Source organism: Lithobates pipiens, unplaced genomic scaffold, assembly GCF_037356315.1.
Source record: "Lithobates pipiens isolate NorthernLeopardFrog02 unplaced genomic scaffold, aLitPip1_a1.2 Scaffold_1, whole genome shotgun sequence".
In the NCBI taxonomy this organism is placed as follows: Eukaryota; Metazoa; Chordata; class Amphibia; order Anura; family Ranidae; genus Lithobates; species Lithobates pipiens.
The window spans coordinates 145,595,594-145,610,168 of record NW_027507685.1 but is presented as its reverse complement, the minus strand read 5'-3'; the positions used below and the strand labels follow the sequence as shown (position 1 = coordinate 145,610,168).

General features: G+C 45.1%; 1 protein-coding gene across 2 annotated transcripts in view; it reads left to right on the top strand.

Moving 5' to 3' along the window:
* EXOSC2 (exosome component 2) overlaps positions 1-632 on the top strand; it is an 85,166-nt gene extending 84,534 nt beyond the window's left edge. For both annotated transcript variants that reach the window (XM_077478160.1, XM_077478153.1), the window contains one exon: positions 38-632. In XM_077478160.1, the coding sequence (XP_077334286.1) occupies positions 38-118 (81 nt within the window). In that variant the 3' untranslated portion in view covers positions 119-632. The remainder of the gene's footprint in view (positions 1-37) is intronic.
* The last annotated feature ends 13,943 nt before the right edge of the window (positions 633-14,575 follow it).

Below are 14,575 nucleotides of genomic sequence, written 5' to 3'. Positions count from 1 at the left end.
AACATTGTGACAGAGTGCTCCCTCCTTCACATTGCAGATTAAGGATCTCCTGAAGACAGAGGTAATAGAAGACATAGTGATGGAGACCAGGCAGCGTCTTGTGGACCAGGAAGGCTAATTTCTTTGCTCCAGAACAAACTGTTGGAAAAAGGAGCTTGCAGTGCAGATTGGGAGGCTGCCTTGACGAAGTCTGCATTTGCATAAAAACTGCTGAAACAAGCATTCCACACCTGTCATAAATGAATCGTTTGGTTGAAATTACAGGTAGAGATGAAGGAACGGCGCATTCCTAATTAAAACAGTACCCCGTGGAAAAAGGCAGGTGTTTGCTGCTCAGCAGCGGTTCATAGTTTGTATGAATATGGTTACAAAATAATTTACACAAACCACAGGAAAGGAAAGCCTGTTGCTCATAGCAGCCAATCCGAATTTTGCTTTTGTTCTGAGATGCAGTTAAGTGGGAGCTGGAATTGGGTTGCTGTGGGTGACATGCTTTGCTTTCTGCATCTTTTATAAACCAAGCTTGTTCTCTTAATGCACCCCCCAAACTCCAGGTTTCCTTGTCAAAAGTTGTATTGTTTCTGATTTTTTTGTTTGTTTTTTTTTTAAGTAAAATTTCTTTTGCTAAGATACATGTGTGGTGATTCATTTGTTAGAAAAACATTGGTAGTTCTAACTTATTTTCTGATGTGCACACTTATTTTTGGTCATTGTTTCAAAGTAATGAAGTCAGAAACCAGGGCCGTCTTTCATATTGATTGGACCCTGGGCAAAAACTTAATTGGGCACACCTGAATCCACTTTTCTTTATCGTACATCATGAAACACAGAGCCTAAGTAATAACTTAATGGGTATATAGGCATCTTCAGGTGATGGACACTGGTATACCCAATACAGGAAGTTCACTCCCCTATATATCCCTCCTTCCGGGAGTACCTCCGTTTTTTCACCAGTGTCTAAGGTGTTGGTCACGAGTGAAGATGTGCTCCGAAGAGCTCCAGGAGGGATGCTTTGCTGGATTTAAACAGCCTCCATAAGACCGGATCCATCCAAAGTGCCAAGGCCCAGGTGGATGGTACTCGGGCCTCGTATATGAATGTTTTTGCCTGTAATGCCTCTTTTACAGGGCTGGACCCCGGAACCTAAAGTTTTTCTGGTGGGGTGCTAATACAGGTCCAAGTGAGTGGAACCCCTATATTAGGGACCAGGTCTACTAACGCAGCCTGCTGTGATGGGTGAAGATTGGATCTGTCTGTTGTCAGCAGTATCCTGCAGCGAGGATAAGGTAAGGGAACCCAGGAACTGTAAAAAATCAACCTATGTTTTTTTTCTTCTATGAGTATAATATTGTATGACTGAAAGTCTCCACTAGAGGGAGTAAATGCACATTCCTTGCTACATTGCTCTCAGCCATCTCAGTTTCAGCTAGTACAGCGTGTGTGTGTGTGTGTGTGTGTGTGTGTGTGTGTGGTCAGCAGCCAGGGGTAGATTCTTAATTGAATAAAGACATATCCCTTTCCCCCCTGGAGGAACGAAAGGAGAGGTACAGCAGCAGTTTGTATACTTGCTTGCTCCACCTGGTGGCGGCTCCCTTTGTTAAGTTTATCTTAAGGCTTTAATGCCTAAAGGCGCATTTTCCCCACAAGCCATGTCAATGTCCTGCCATCGCCCCTGCCCACATAACATACTTGCTCTCTTGGTTGAAACGGGTCATAGAAGCTCTCCTTCTACGGGTCTGCGCTGGCAGACCGAAGCCATCCACATGCGCGAAGACCGCTGTTCTGTTTTTGAAACGAGAGGGGGCGGGTTAGAGGCAAAGGGGCGTAGCTTAAACGCAAAGCGTCCACGTGGACCACACGACGCAGGCACCAGCGATACAGCACACCTGAGGCTTTTAAAATCATCGCTGTTAATTAGCAGAAAATCTCTATCAGATCAACAACTGAAGAGATGGAAGTCTGACACACAGCACACAGGAGCGCTGGGGCACGTAAGGGATGTATGCAGACATTTCCAGTAAAGGAAATACATTGTAAATACTCGGTACCAAGCTGAACTTATAGCGCCATTGTTTTTCTAAACTATTGCTCAGCAAATAGTGCATTTTCTTAGTGCCTCTGCTTTTTGTGCTTAGCACTATGACTTACAAAAAAGACATCAAAAAAAGGTACCAAAAAATCCACCCCCCAGGTGCTGGTAACTCCAGTCATGCCTCCACATTGTCATCCTCTCCTGAATTACCAATTTTCACATGCCAGGGTGAGTCATTAGAACCAATTGATGGTGCAGCTGCTTCTCACATCTCAGCCTCTGTATTCGTGACTGAAGATATATTTTCCTCCTCCCTGCAGGGCCTTGAAGGAAGGTTAGCTGGCTGCTTTAATCGCATCCTCCATCCAAAGGGATAGGAAGCAGGTTAGATTCCCCTCCCCCACCTTAGACCCCCTACAAGGGGAACAGTGGGTACAAGATGAGGTGTTACCCTCAGGCGATCAGGAGGAAAGGCAGTGGATGAACACTTTTCAGCTTCGCAATCAGAGAAATTGCTGGTGCAATCTCTTAGGGAAGATGGTTCATTCCTCTTTCCAACTACCCCTAACGGAGTCAGCTGAAAGTTCTGTTTCGTCTTTAGGTTCCGTAAAACCTTTACAGACTTTTCATGCGTTTTCCTGTACATGCATTAATAGAAAAACTTATTTTATACTGAATGGGATCACCCAGATAAGCACTTTCTCCAAAGAGATTCTCAGCTCTATATCCTTTGGAGGAAAAATTCACCAGCTGTACCAGCAGTTGACGCTGCGATTTCTAGTGTGAATAAAAGTCTAACTTGCCCAGTAGACAATGCACAAATGCATAAAGATCCAACAGGTAAAAGGTTTTGAATTCCTGTTAAAATCCTCTTTTTCCTTGGCAGGGGGCGTTACTTAGCCTGCAGTCGCTGCAATAGGCATCTGTCAGTCCCTAAAGGACCAGTTTAGACAGGCCCTTAAAGAGGTCCCTGCACAACAGGCCCGCGATTGGCTGAACTACCAAAACCATTATGCTTTGCCATAAAAAGACTATTCATCAGGCATCCCACCTTACGCGCTTGTGCTAGTACACATGGGAAGGATCCTGTGGATAAAAAATTGGTCAGCCAAAGCACCTTGCAAAAGACTTCTGACTAATCTCCCTTTTCATGGGGATCGACTATTTGGGGATGATTTAGACAAATACATCCAAATGATTTCTAGTGGGAAGAGTACTCTTTTGCCAGTCAATAGAAAGTATAAACGGCCTTCATTTAAGCTGACTCTTTCCCTTGTGCCTGGTGCATCCGCCTCTAGGCAGTGGCGACAGCCTCCGCGGTCACACTTTAGAGGAAAACCTCAGGGTCAGGCCCAGGCACAAAAGAAGACCTGGGGCCGGAAATCTGCAAAGCAGAATTCAAAAGCCTCATTATGAAGAGGCCCCCCCCCACCCCGCCAGAGTGGGGGTAAGACTTCTGCAATACTCAGAAGTCTGGCAAGAGGAAATTCAGGACAGATGTGTCATCTCCACTGTGTCTCTAGGATACAAACTAGAATTTCGGGAATTTCCCCTGTCTCGTTTTCTGAGATCAGACATTCCCAAAGATCCAGAGAAAAGGCAATTTCTGTTTCGGGCATTAGACCCGATTATTGGCTCAAAGGGTGATCATACAGATCCCCACAGAAAAAGGTTTGGGGTTTTATTCAAACCACTTTATGGTATCAAAACCAAATAGAGATGTCAGACCCATTCTAGATCTAAAAAATCGAAATCTGTTCCTGAAGATCCGCTCCTTTCGCATGGAGTCGATCAGGTCAGTAGTTTCCATCCTACAAGGAAGAGAACTTCCTGCGTCTATCGACATAGTTACATAGTTACATATAGTTACATAGTTAGTAAGGTTGAATAAAGACACCAGTCCATCCAGTTCAACCTGTCCCTATCCCTGTACATTGCACACTCACATTGGTCCCTACCCTCAAGGAGCCCACAATCCAAGGTCCCCATTCATATACTAAGGCTAATTTTGGACAGATGCCAATTAACCTACCTGCATGTCTTTGGAGTGTGGGAGGAAACCGGAGTACCCGGAGGAAACCCACGCAGACACAGGGAGAACATGCAAACTCCAGGCAGGTAGTGTCGTGTTTGGGATTTGAACCAGCGAACCTTCTTACTGCTAGGTGAGAGTGCTAACCACTACACCACTGTGCCGCCCTGACATCAGGGAAGCGTATCTGCATGTCCCTATATTAGCTGCTCACCAAAGTTTTCTGCGGTTCGAAATAGAACAGCAGCACTTTCAGTTCGTAGCCTTGCCCTTCGGGCTAGCTACATACAGCACCCCGGGTGCTGGCCCCACCTCTAGCCAGATTAAGGGCACAAGGCATAACAGTCTTGGTGTACCTAAACGATCTGTTGCTAATAGACCAGTCTGTGGCTCATTTAGAGCAAAACATACGCATTACAACCAGTTACTTGGCGTGTCTGTGTTTGGATTCTCAACCTAGAGAAATCTTTAAATTCGCTAAAGAGGCTGGAATATTTGGGTCTGATCATAGACACAGCCCAGAAAAGGTCTTCTTACCTCAGGCAAAAATTAACTCCATAAGAGAGCTATTGCAGATGGTTAGGTCGAAAGGAGATCCCTCCATTCAACTTTGTATGATATTGTTAGTAAAGATGGTGGCTTCATTCGAAGCAGTTTCCTATGCCCAGTCCCATTCAAGAATGTTGCAAAACAGTATCCTGTCTGCTTAGAACAAAACAATTCAAGCGTTAGATTTGCCAATGCGACTGTCCCCAATGGTGTCCCAAAACCTCAATTTGTGGTTACTAACCCAGAATCTGCTGAAGGGAAAATCCTTCAGACCAGTTATCTGGAAAGTGGTAACAGATGCCAGACTTTCAGGCTGGGGAGCAGTACTAGAGAAGACAACTGTCCAAGGACAGTGGTCAAGAACCGAAAGAGCCTTGCCCAACAACATCCTAGATATTTGGGCAGTGCGTCTGGCTCTAAAGACCTGGACTTTCAGGTTATGGGATTGTCCTGTCAGGATCCAATCCGACGATGCCACAGCTGTGGCCTATATCAATCACCAAGGAGGCACCAAGAGTCCTGCAGCGCAGACAGAGGTGAACCATATTCTAACTTGGGCAGAAAGGAATATTCTGGGAATAGAGAATTGGCAGGCGGACTACATGAGTCGCCAGCAGTTATTCCCAGGGGAATGGTCTCTTCACCCCAACTTATTTCGGGCTGTTTGTCAGAGATGGGGGACTCCGGACATCGATCTTCTAGCGTCCAGATTTGGCAAAAGGTTTGTCAACTTTGTGTCCAGAACAAGGGATCCATTCGCATGCGGAACAGATGCATTGGTTATCCCGTGGGATCAGTTCTCACCAATTTACGCATTCACCCCTATTCAGTTGCTGCCACGACTTACCCAGTAATTCTGGTAGCACCAGCATGGCCCAGAAGGTGATGGTATGCAGAAATCATAAAGATGGCAGTGGAGGATCCATGGTCCCTTCCACTACGGCCAGACCTGCTCTCGCAAGGGCCGATATTCCATCCTACTTTACAAATGCTAAATTTAACGGCTTGGCTATTGAAACCCATATTGTAAAGAAACCAGGGCTCAGTTATCTCCACCTTGATTAATGCAAAGAAGGCAGCTTCCAGAACTATAAATTACAGAGTCTGGAGGGCTTATGTTTCCTGGTGTGAATCCAAGGGTTGGCACCCTCAGAGATATATTACCTTTCTACAATAAGGGGTAGAGAGGAAGTTGGCCTTAAGTATTATTAAGGGTCAAGTCTCAGCTTTATCAGTCTTATTTCAAAGACCGCTTGCTACACATTCTTTAGTCTGGGGTTTTATGCGAGGGGTGATGTGGATTAATTAACCAGTTAAAACACCTTTGAGCCCTTGGGACTTGTACTTGGGTTTTGTCAGTGTTACAAAAACACATTTGAACTGATACAGCATATTACCTTAGTCCTTCTGACAAGGAAGCTGGTGTTCTTGGTTGCTATATCCTGAGCAAGGAGGGTTTCGGATTTGGCTGCTTTTTCTTGTAAAGAGCCATACTTGATTATTCATGAGGACAGAGTGGTGTTACGCCCTCGTCCAGATTTTTTGCCAAAAGTGGTCTCAGGTTTTCACCTGACCCAAGATATTGTCCTACCTTTCCCAAAACCACGTTCAAGTGAAGAAAAAGCACTACATTGTCTTGATGTGGTGAGAGCAGTGAAAGTCTATTTAAAGACAACTGCTCGGATTTGAAAGATTGACGTCTTATTTATTCTCCCAGAAAAAAGGACAAGCAGCATCGAAATCCACTGTCGCTAAGTGGAATCGACAAGTTACTATTCAGACTTATGATTTAAGGGGTAAAATCCCCCCTTTTCAATTCAAAGCGCACTCTACCAGGTCACCAAGCCTCCATAACTCAGGTCTGCAAGTCTGCAACTTGGTCTTCAGTACATACATTCACCAAATTTTATCAGGTAGATATAAGAAGGTATGCTGCAGGATAGTAATCGGTCCTCATGCCTGAGGGTACCCTGTGGGTTGTCTCTCCCTCCCCTCAAAAAGCATTGCTATGGGACATTCCATGAAGTTATTACTTGGGCTCTGTGTCCCATGATGTATGATAAAGAAGATAGGATTTTTATAATGGCTTACCTGTAAAATACTTTTCTTGGAGGACACAGAGATCCCACCCCTCTTTTGGGGTTTAGATATATTGCTTTGCTACAAAAACTGAGGTACTCCTGGAAGGAGGAGTAATATAGGGGAGTGAACTTCCTGTATTGGGTATACCAGTGTCCATCACCTGAAAGTGCCTATATACCCATTAAGTTATTACTTAGGCCCTGTGTCCCATGATGTACGAAAATAAAAGGATTTTTATAGGTAAGCTATTAAAAAAAAATCAGATTATCAACTATTTGAATGCAGTGTGGGCTCAAGGGGAAGCAGCGTTGGACCTCACAAAAATGACTGGGCCCGAGGCAGCTGCCCCTTTTGCCCTGTGTTAAAGACAGCCCTGTCAGAGACAGTTGAGCAACCAGCATTTACAAAAAAGTGAGTAATTGTTGACTCTGTTCCTCATAGTCCATGTTTCCTTCAAAGCCTAAAGCCAGCCATTTCGAATGCCGAAAGAATTTTCTTTTGAAATTTGTAACTAAGAATTTTTGTTCGAATTTCGCACCATTAGTGGGCCACAGCAGCGGCCTATTTTCGTGCACCCATAGAATTTTAGTGATCAGTCATGTTGGAAATGTTTTGAAAAATGAACGATTTTTTTAATCAATGATGGGAGAATCTTGTGAGAAATATAATCGAAAAAGAAATGCGCATGAGCACAAGAAAAGAACACTTCGGGAAAGAAAAGAAGATTCCGACCATGAAAATAAATTTCTATAGCAACATGAGGTACTTGGTTGATTTTGAAATTCCACCAATGGTGGCACCATCAGATCACAAAACGCACTAAATTTCAGATTTTCTAAATAACGTTTGTTCGGAAATACTTACCGTATATACTCGAGTATAAGCCGAGTTTTTCAGCCCGTTTTAAGCTGAAAACCCCTGCCTCGGCTTATACTCGAGTGAGCTGTACAGCAGCCATACCTTTCATTACTAAAACCGCGTCTGTTTGACCGTCCATGATAGAGGAACACTGATACAATGCTGGGAAACTTTATCAAAGTTCCGTCTATCAAAGACAAGGAGGAGGTGGGGCTTAGTTAAAATGGATGGCTGAACAGACTGCATAACACAGCGGGAGACGCACACTGTTTTAGTAATGAAAGGTATCGCTGCAAATGGGCATTGTTTACCCAGTAGCTGCTGCATTTTCCCACCCTAGGCTTATACTCGAGTCAATATGTTTTCCCAATTTTTTTGTGGTAAAATTAGGTGCCTCGGCTTATATTTGGATTGGCCTATACTCGAGTATGCATTTTATTCCTTTATCCCCCTCAATACTGGACACTTTGACTCATTTCCTGCCCAGGCCAGTTTTCAGCTTTCAACACTGTCACACTTTGACAATTACTCAGTCATGCAACACTTTTCCCAAATTTTTTTTTTTCTTTTTTAGAATAATCAGTATTTTTTCGTTTATATAGTTTAACCACTTAAGGACCGCCGTATTGCCATTATATGTCAACACAATGGCACAGGCAGGCACAATCACGTAGATCTACATGCCTGCCTTCCAGCGGGTGGGGGGTCCGATCGGACCCCCTCCAGCTGGTTACGGCGGTCCGTTTCCCTCCGGGAGCGATCCGTGATGAGGGGATGGCCGTTGGTTTCTTGGTTTCTGTAATAAACGTTTCCAATAAATCTTTCTTCATAAATTTAAGCTAAAATATATTCTGCTACATATTTTTGGTAAACATAAACCAAATCTGTGTTTAATTAGTCTGTGTGAAAGTTACTCTACAAGCTATGGTATATGTATTTGAAAACAACCCCTATTTGGAAAGTAGACCTTCCAAGGTATTTAGTAAGACATGGTGAATTTTTATCATTTCATTCATCCATTAATTTATAATTTTTCACAAAAGTTTGACTTTACCAAGTTCTTTCTCACACACAGCAATACTCATAATTGAAAACCAAAAATACATTCTGATATGCCTCCTGAGTTTGGTGATACTACATGTGTAAGACTTTTTCACAGCTTAAGGGCCAGTTCACATAGAGATGCAGTCTGGATGCGCACCAGATGCTTTTTTGCAATGCGCGTTTTTGATGTGTTCCAGTGCATTTTTAATGCAGTCCAGTGCATTCCCACCCCCCCCCCCTTAAATAAGAACATGGGTGTTCCAGTGTGTTTTTGGTGTGTTCCCGTGAGATTGATGCTTTTTACAGTGCAGGAAAAATGCAGCATGTTTTTTTTTTTTTTTCTGGAACTGCAAGCACTGGTGTGAACTATGCCACTGAAAACCATATAGCCTACTTTCTATGTGTTTTTGATGCAGAAAAAACGCACTGGACTGCATGTGGTGTGAACTGGCCCTAAATGCATTGAGGGGCCCAATATCCAAGGAGCACCTTTGGGCTATCAAGGAGCTATAATTATTCATCCTGACTACTGATTACATTTTTGAGGACCCTGGAGCACCCGGATAAAGGAAACACTCACAAAAATACCCCATTTTGGAAAACAAACCCTCCAAGGTATTTTCTGAAAGGATCCTTTGTTTAACCACTTGCTTACTTGGCACTTAAACCCCCCTCAGTCCCAGACCAATTTTCAGCTTTCAGCGCTGATGCACTTTGAATGACAATTGCGCGGGCATACAACACTGTACCCAAATTAAATTTTTATCATTTTTTCCCCACAAATAGAGCTTTCTTTTGGTGGTATTTAGTTACAGCTCGGAGTTTTATTTTTTGCTAAACAAACAAAAAAAGATGCAAAAAAATAAAAAAAATCATGTTTTGCATTGGTGGGCACTGATAGGCTGCACTGGTGGGCACTGATAGGCATAGTTAAGGCGGCACTAATAGGCACAGATAAGGCGGCACCGATGGGCAAAGATGGGCACAGATAAGATGGCACTGATGGGTGGCACGGATGGGTGGCACGGATGGGTGGCACGGATGGGCACTGATAGGTACCACTGATAGATGGGACTGATGGGCACTGATAGGTGGCACTGATGGGCGGCACTGCTGGGCACTGATGGGCGGCACTGATGGGCGGCACTGGGGTGCAGCACCTTTGAGGCAGATTGTGGGCACTGCTGGGTGGCACTGTGGGTGGCACTGCTGGGTGGCACTGTGGGTGGCACTGCTGGGTGGCACTGTGGGCACTGCTGGGTGGCACTGTGGGCACTGTTAGGTGGCACTATGGGCACTGCTGGGTGGCACTGACGGGGGGCACTTACTTTTTATTAGGGTGGCACTGCAGGGGGCAGGTGGGCACTGGCAGGGGGCAGGTGGGCGCTTGCATTGCTGGCTGTGATCGGGACTGATGTCCCGATCACGGCCGCCGGTGATCGGCTTTTTTTTTTCTCCTCGCGCTGACAGCGCGAGGAGGAATACTAGCCGATTACCGGCTCCGTTATGTCACCTGATCAGCTGTCGTTGGCTGACAGCTGATCACGTGATAAGGGGTCGGGATCGACCCCTTGCACGGATCGGTGATCAGGAGAGTCTCATGGACTCGCCGATCACAGAGCGCGCCCCTCAGGGGGCGCGCAGGCCGCTCGTACACGGGACTACGTCAATAGACGTAGTCCCGGAAAAGGAGATCCGCGCTGTAGCCGTCATTTGGCTATAGCGCGGATCTCAAGTGGTTAAAAAAAAAAAAAGTAATTTAATAAGATATTTCTAACACATCATAGGCTACTCCTCCCAAGCATGGTGATACCACATGCATGAGACTTGGACAAGGTATCTTGTGTATCACACAAATTTAAAAATTGTGTAAATACTGTAATGGTCACTTCTATACGAGTGGTCAGGGAATATACCTTAGTGTAGCCTCTCCTATAAAAGTCCCAGTTCCCAATAGCCAGGCAAGCCTAGCCTACTGGTATGTGGCTGCCCCATGTAATGCCATGTTCACTGACCTGGTGTCTCACAAGAACATAGTCAGCAGGATGTGCAGATGGGTTAGTTCAGGTCACAGGCAGACACATGGTCAGCAAACAGGCAAAGGGACAGGGACACTGTAACTAGTAAGGCAGTGATCAGGGACACAGTAAATGGTGTGGCGGTGTTTAGGGACACTAACTGGTGGGGCGGTAATCAGGTACACTAAACTGGTATCGCGATTATTTGGGATATTATAACTGGTGTGGCAGTGATCAGGGACACTGGTGTAGTGGTGATTAGGGACACTGAGTGGACGGCTGTGTTTGGGTTTACTGGCTTGCAGCCCAGTGACATTGTACAATATGACTGGTGTTACAGTGATCAGGAACAATATGCCTGGTGTGGCAGTATTTCGGCACAATATGATTAGTATGGTGGTGATCAGGGACACTTTCTGGTGTGGCAGCAATTAGGGACACTTACTGGTGCAGGGGGGGATTAGGGACAATTTGACTGGTGTGGCAGTGATCAGGGATACTGACTGACAGCACTGGGCTGGTGACATTGTACTGCTGTGGTGGTTATCACAGATTATGTCTGGCGGCACTGACTACAGTGATATCTGAGCAGCCATTGTACATGATCACCGCCACTGTGGTGGTCATCATCAGGGCTGGACTTAACATTGGGCTTGACTGGGCTCAAGCCCATGGGCCCAGCCCAATAGTGGGCCCCGTCGAGTTACATAGCCAAGTGTACTCAGCTCGGTTCCGTTCATAGTCACGCCCAGTCCCACCCTATGATGGACATAACACAGGGACTGGGCGTGACTGTGAGCTGAGCTGAGTACACTCGGCTCCGCTCGGGACTGCGAGAGGACCCGAGAGCCGTCCAGAGCAGCCAAGAGGACCCGAGAGCCACCGGGAGGACCCTAGAGCTGCCCAGAGCCACCGAGAGGACCCGAGAGCCACGAGAGACATTTTTAAACTTCAAGACTGCAATGACAAGGCTGCAAATGACACTGGACAAGGCTGCAGATGGACACTGATAAGGCTGCATTTATGGGCATTTAAATGTAAGTTTTTTTCCTTAAACTTCCCTCCTAAAAGTTATTTTCCTTAAAGCGGTTGTATAGTAATTTTTGTAACTTTTACCTACAGGTTAGCCTATAATAAGGCTTACCTGTATGTATAAAGAATATCTCCTAAACCTGCACAGTTTAGGAGATATTCCCCCTCGCAATAAGCCGCTGACGTCAGTGGCGCATGCGCATCGGGGATTCTTGGCTGAAAGTCTGGCAGACGCCAGACCCTGCCGGGAAGAAAACTCCCGCGCGGGAGTGACGGGATTGCGGCTCCGGCCACTCACAGTGCCGGAGCTGCGATACCTCGTTCTAAGGTAAGTATTTCATAATGAGCTAGTATGCGGTGCATACTAGCTCATTATGCCTTTTCCTTTACAGGTGTAAAAAAAAAAAAAAAAAAGTCAGCGGGTTTACTCCCGCTTTAAAATTCCCTCCCAAACTTTGGGTGTTATACGCCGATAAATACAGTAATACAGTAATGTATAAAGAGTAGGGCCTGAAAGTGACTCAAGCCCAGGGGCCCCCGCCACCCTAAGTCCTGTCCTGGTCAACATAATGACACTGCACTTCCTCTGGTGAATTTATTAAATAAATAAATACATATATACATATATATATATATATATATATATATATATATATATATATATATATATATATATATATATATATAAAAAATTATAAACGTCACCAGAGCAATGCAGTGTCACCATTGACTGGTCACAACATCACATGGTACAGGGCAGCTGTGATTGTGTGACCCTGAAACCAATGATATCATCGTGGTAGGTGAATCCAAGTGTCATTATCGATGTTGTGAATGTTCCTTGTTTACTGGGTCTGTTGGCTTTGTAATGAGGAGATGAGATGGAGGATGTGATGTGTGCTTTTACTTATGTTTCTGTAAGTTGCTTTAACCTTTTTGTGATTTTTATGAAGTGAATTCAGAGAGCACTATATGGTGTCCTCTTATTAGTCTTCACATGGCTGATTGTACTGTACTATTCCGCTATGCAATTGATATTTGAGCCTGTGTACGCAAGTGAGCTACCCCTTAAAGGGGAAATGCTGTTTTCACCTCAGTTGTTAGGGGTCATATTGTGGAGGTGAACCACTCTGTGTGTCCTGAGGTGGAAGAAGGGTAAGTACCTCACTGGACCATGAATTATCTGAGCCCATTCCTGTACTTGTGAATGGAGGTTTCAACACTAATGAAGTTTTAGCTTTGTGTGATCTGTTTCACAAGTTTCCACTTTGCGTTTAATAAATGTTGAAGCCAGGTTGTAATATGTGATGATTATGATCATGCACGTTCGTACAGTGTTTATTCACAATGTTTTTTATGAATTGATGGCACTTTGTTATAGTGAGGTGCATGGGTCTAGCAGCAGCATTCACCAAAGATTGAAGGGGGGGGGTGTTCTGTTCCCTATGGGACTAAGTACATATACTGCTTTGTCCCATCCTTCTAGGTGCTGTTGAAGCCTGGCAGTAGACGGTTCAAATCTAACCATGTATGGGCATACTGATTGTACCCAAGTTGATTCATTGATCGACTTGTGTACAACCAGCATGTTGAATTTTTAGGATGCAACTAATGCCAGTGGCTGTAGCGGTTTTCTCCTAGCAGGGACATCTTACCGCCTCCCTGCACTCCTCCCATGAGAACACAATAGCTCCGCAGACTTACTGTGTTGATGGGGGGGGGGGGGGGGTATAGGATGCAGGAAAGAAAATCGTATTAACTATGGATGGCTTAAGGATAGCTGCAAGGTTGGACAGGGCACCCCTATTCCTCTCATAGCCATCCGCACATGCAGCTAGCAAGCAGACAGCTGTTTTGACAGATGCTACTTTTTTCTGTCTCCAAGCATTTTCCTGCTCACTTCGAACAAGCAAATCCTCCCCCCCCCCCCCCCTATTCCTGGTGAAAGGCTTGTCTCCAGAAAGTGCTTGGAGATGGAGAAAAATGCTGTTTGTCAAAGCAGCTTTCATGCTGCTAATGATGCAGTCTGATGTCTGATGGCTGCTGGAGTGTGTAGGGGGGGACACCTTTTAACAAGGCTTAAGGTGGCCACACACAATACAATCTGAATTTTAAAATCTTTGTACAGTTGTCTTTAGATTTACCAAAATGTTATGATATGAGAACAGACTTTTATAATAATTTCAGTATCCAGGCAGGCTCTTGCACTGTATAGTTGATGGTAGATCTAAAGGAGATTTTCCAGTCAGATTTTATAGTGTATGGTCAGCCTTACACAGCATCTAAGAAAATGGGACGAAGTGCTACAGATAATTATATCCCTCGGGAAACCGAATGCATTTATTAAAATCGTTTGACAATTGTGTGGGACACTTTTGTGCACTATTTTAATGGGCTGCCCTAATGCATGACATTATACTTGCTACCTACCCCCCCCCCCCCCCCCCACCTGCATCAACTCACTGCACAAATTTAAACAGGCCCTTAACCACTTCCCGCCCGGCCTATAGCAGAATGATCAGCTTGGCGGTGGTTCTGTTATCCTGACTGGGCGTCATATGACGTCTAGCAGGATAACAGCCGCCGCGCATTTGTGTGGGTGCGCATTGCAGCGATCAGTGGTGCAGTGTGTCAGTCTGACACACCGCTACACTGATCTCAGTAAAGAGCCTCTGACGGAGGCTCTTTACCACGTGATCAGCCATATGGCTGATCACTATGTAAACAGGAAGAGCCATTGATCGGCTTTTCCTCACTCGCGTCTGACAGACGTGAGTAGAGGAGAGCCGATCGGCGGCTCTCCTGCCGGGGGGGTCTGTGCTGATTGTTTACCAGCGCAGCCTGCCAGCGGATGCCCATCAGTGCAGCCTCATCAGTGCCCATCAGTGAAGGAGAAAACTTACTTATTTACAAAATTTTATAACAGAA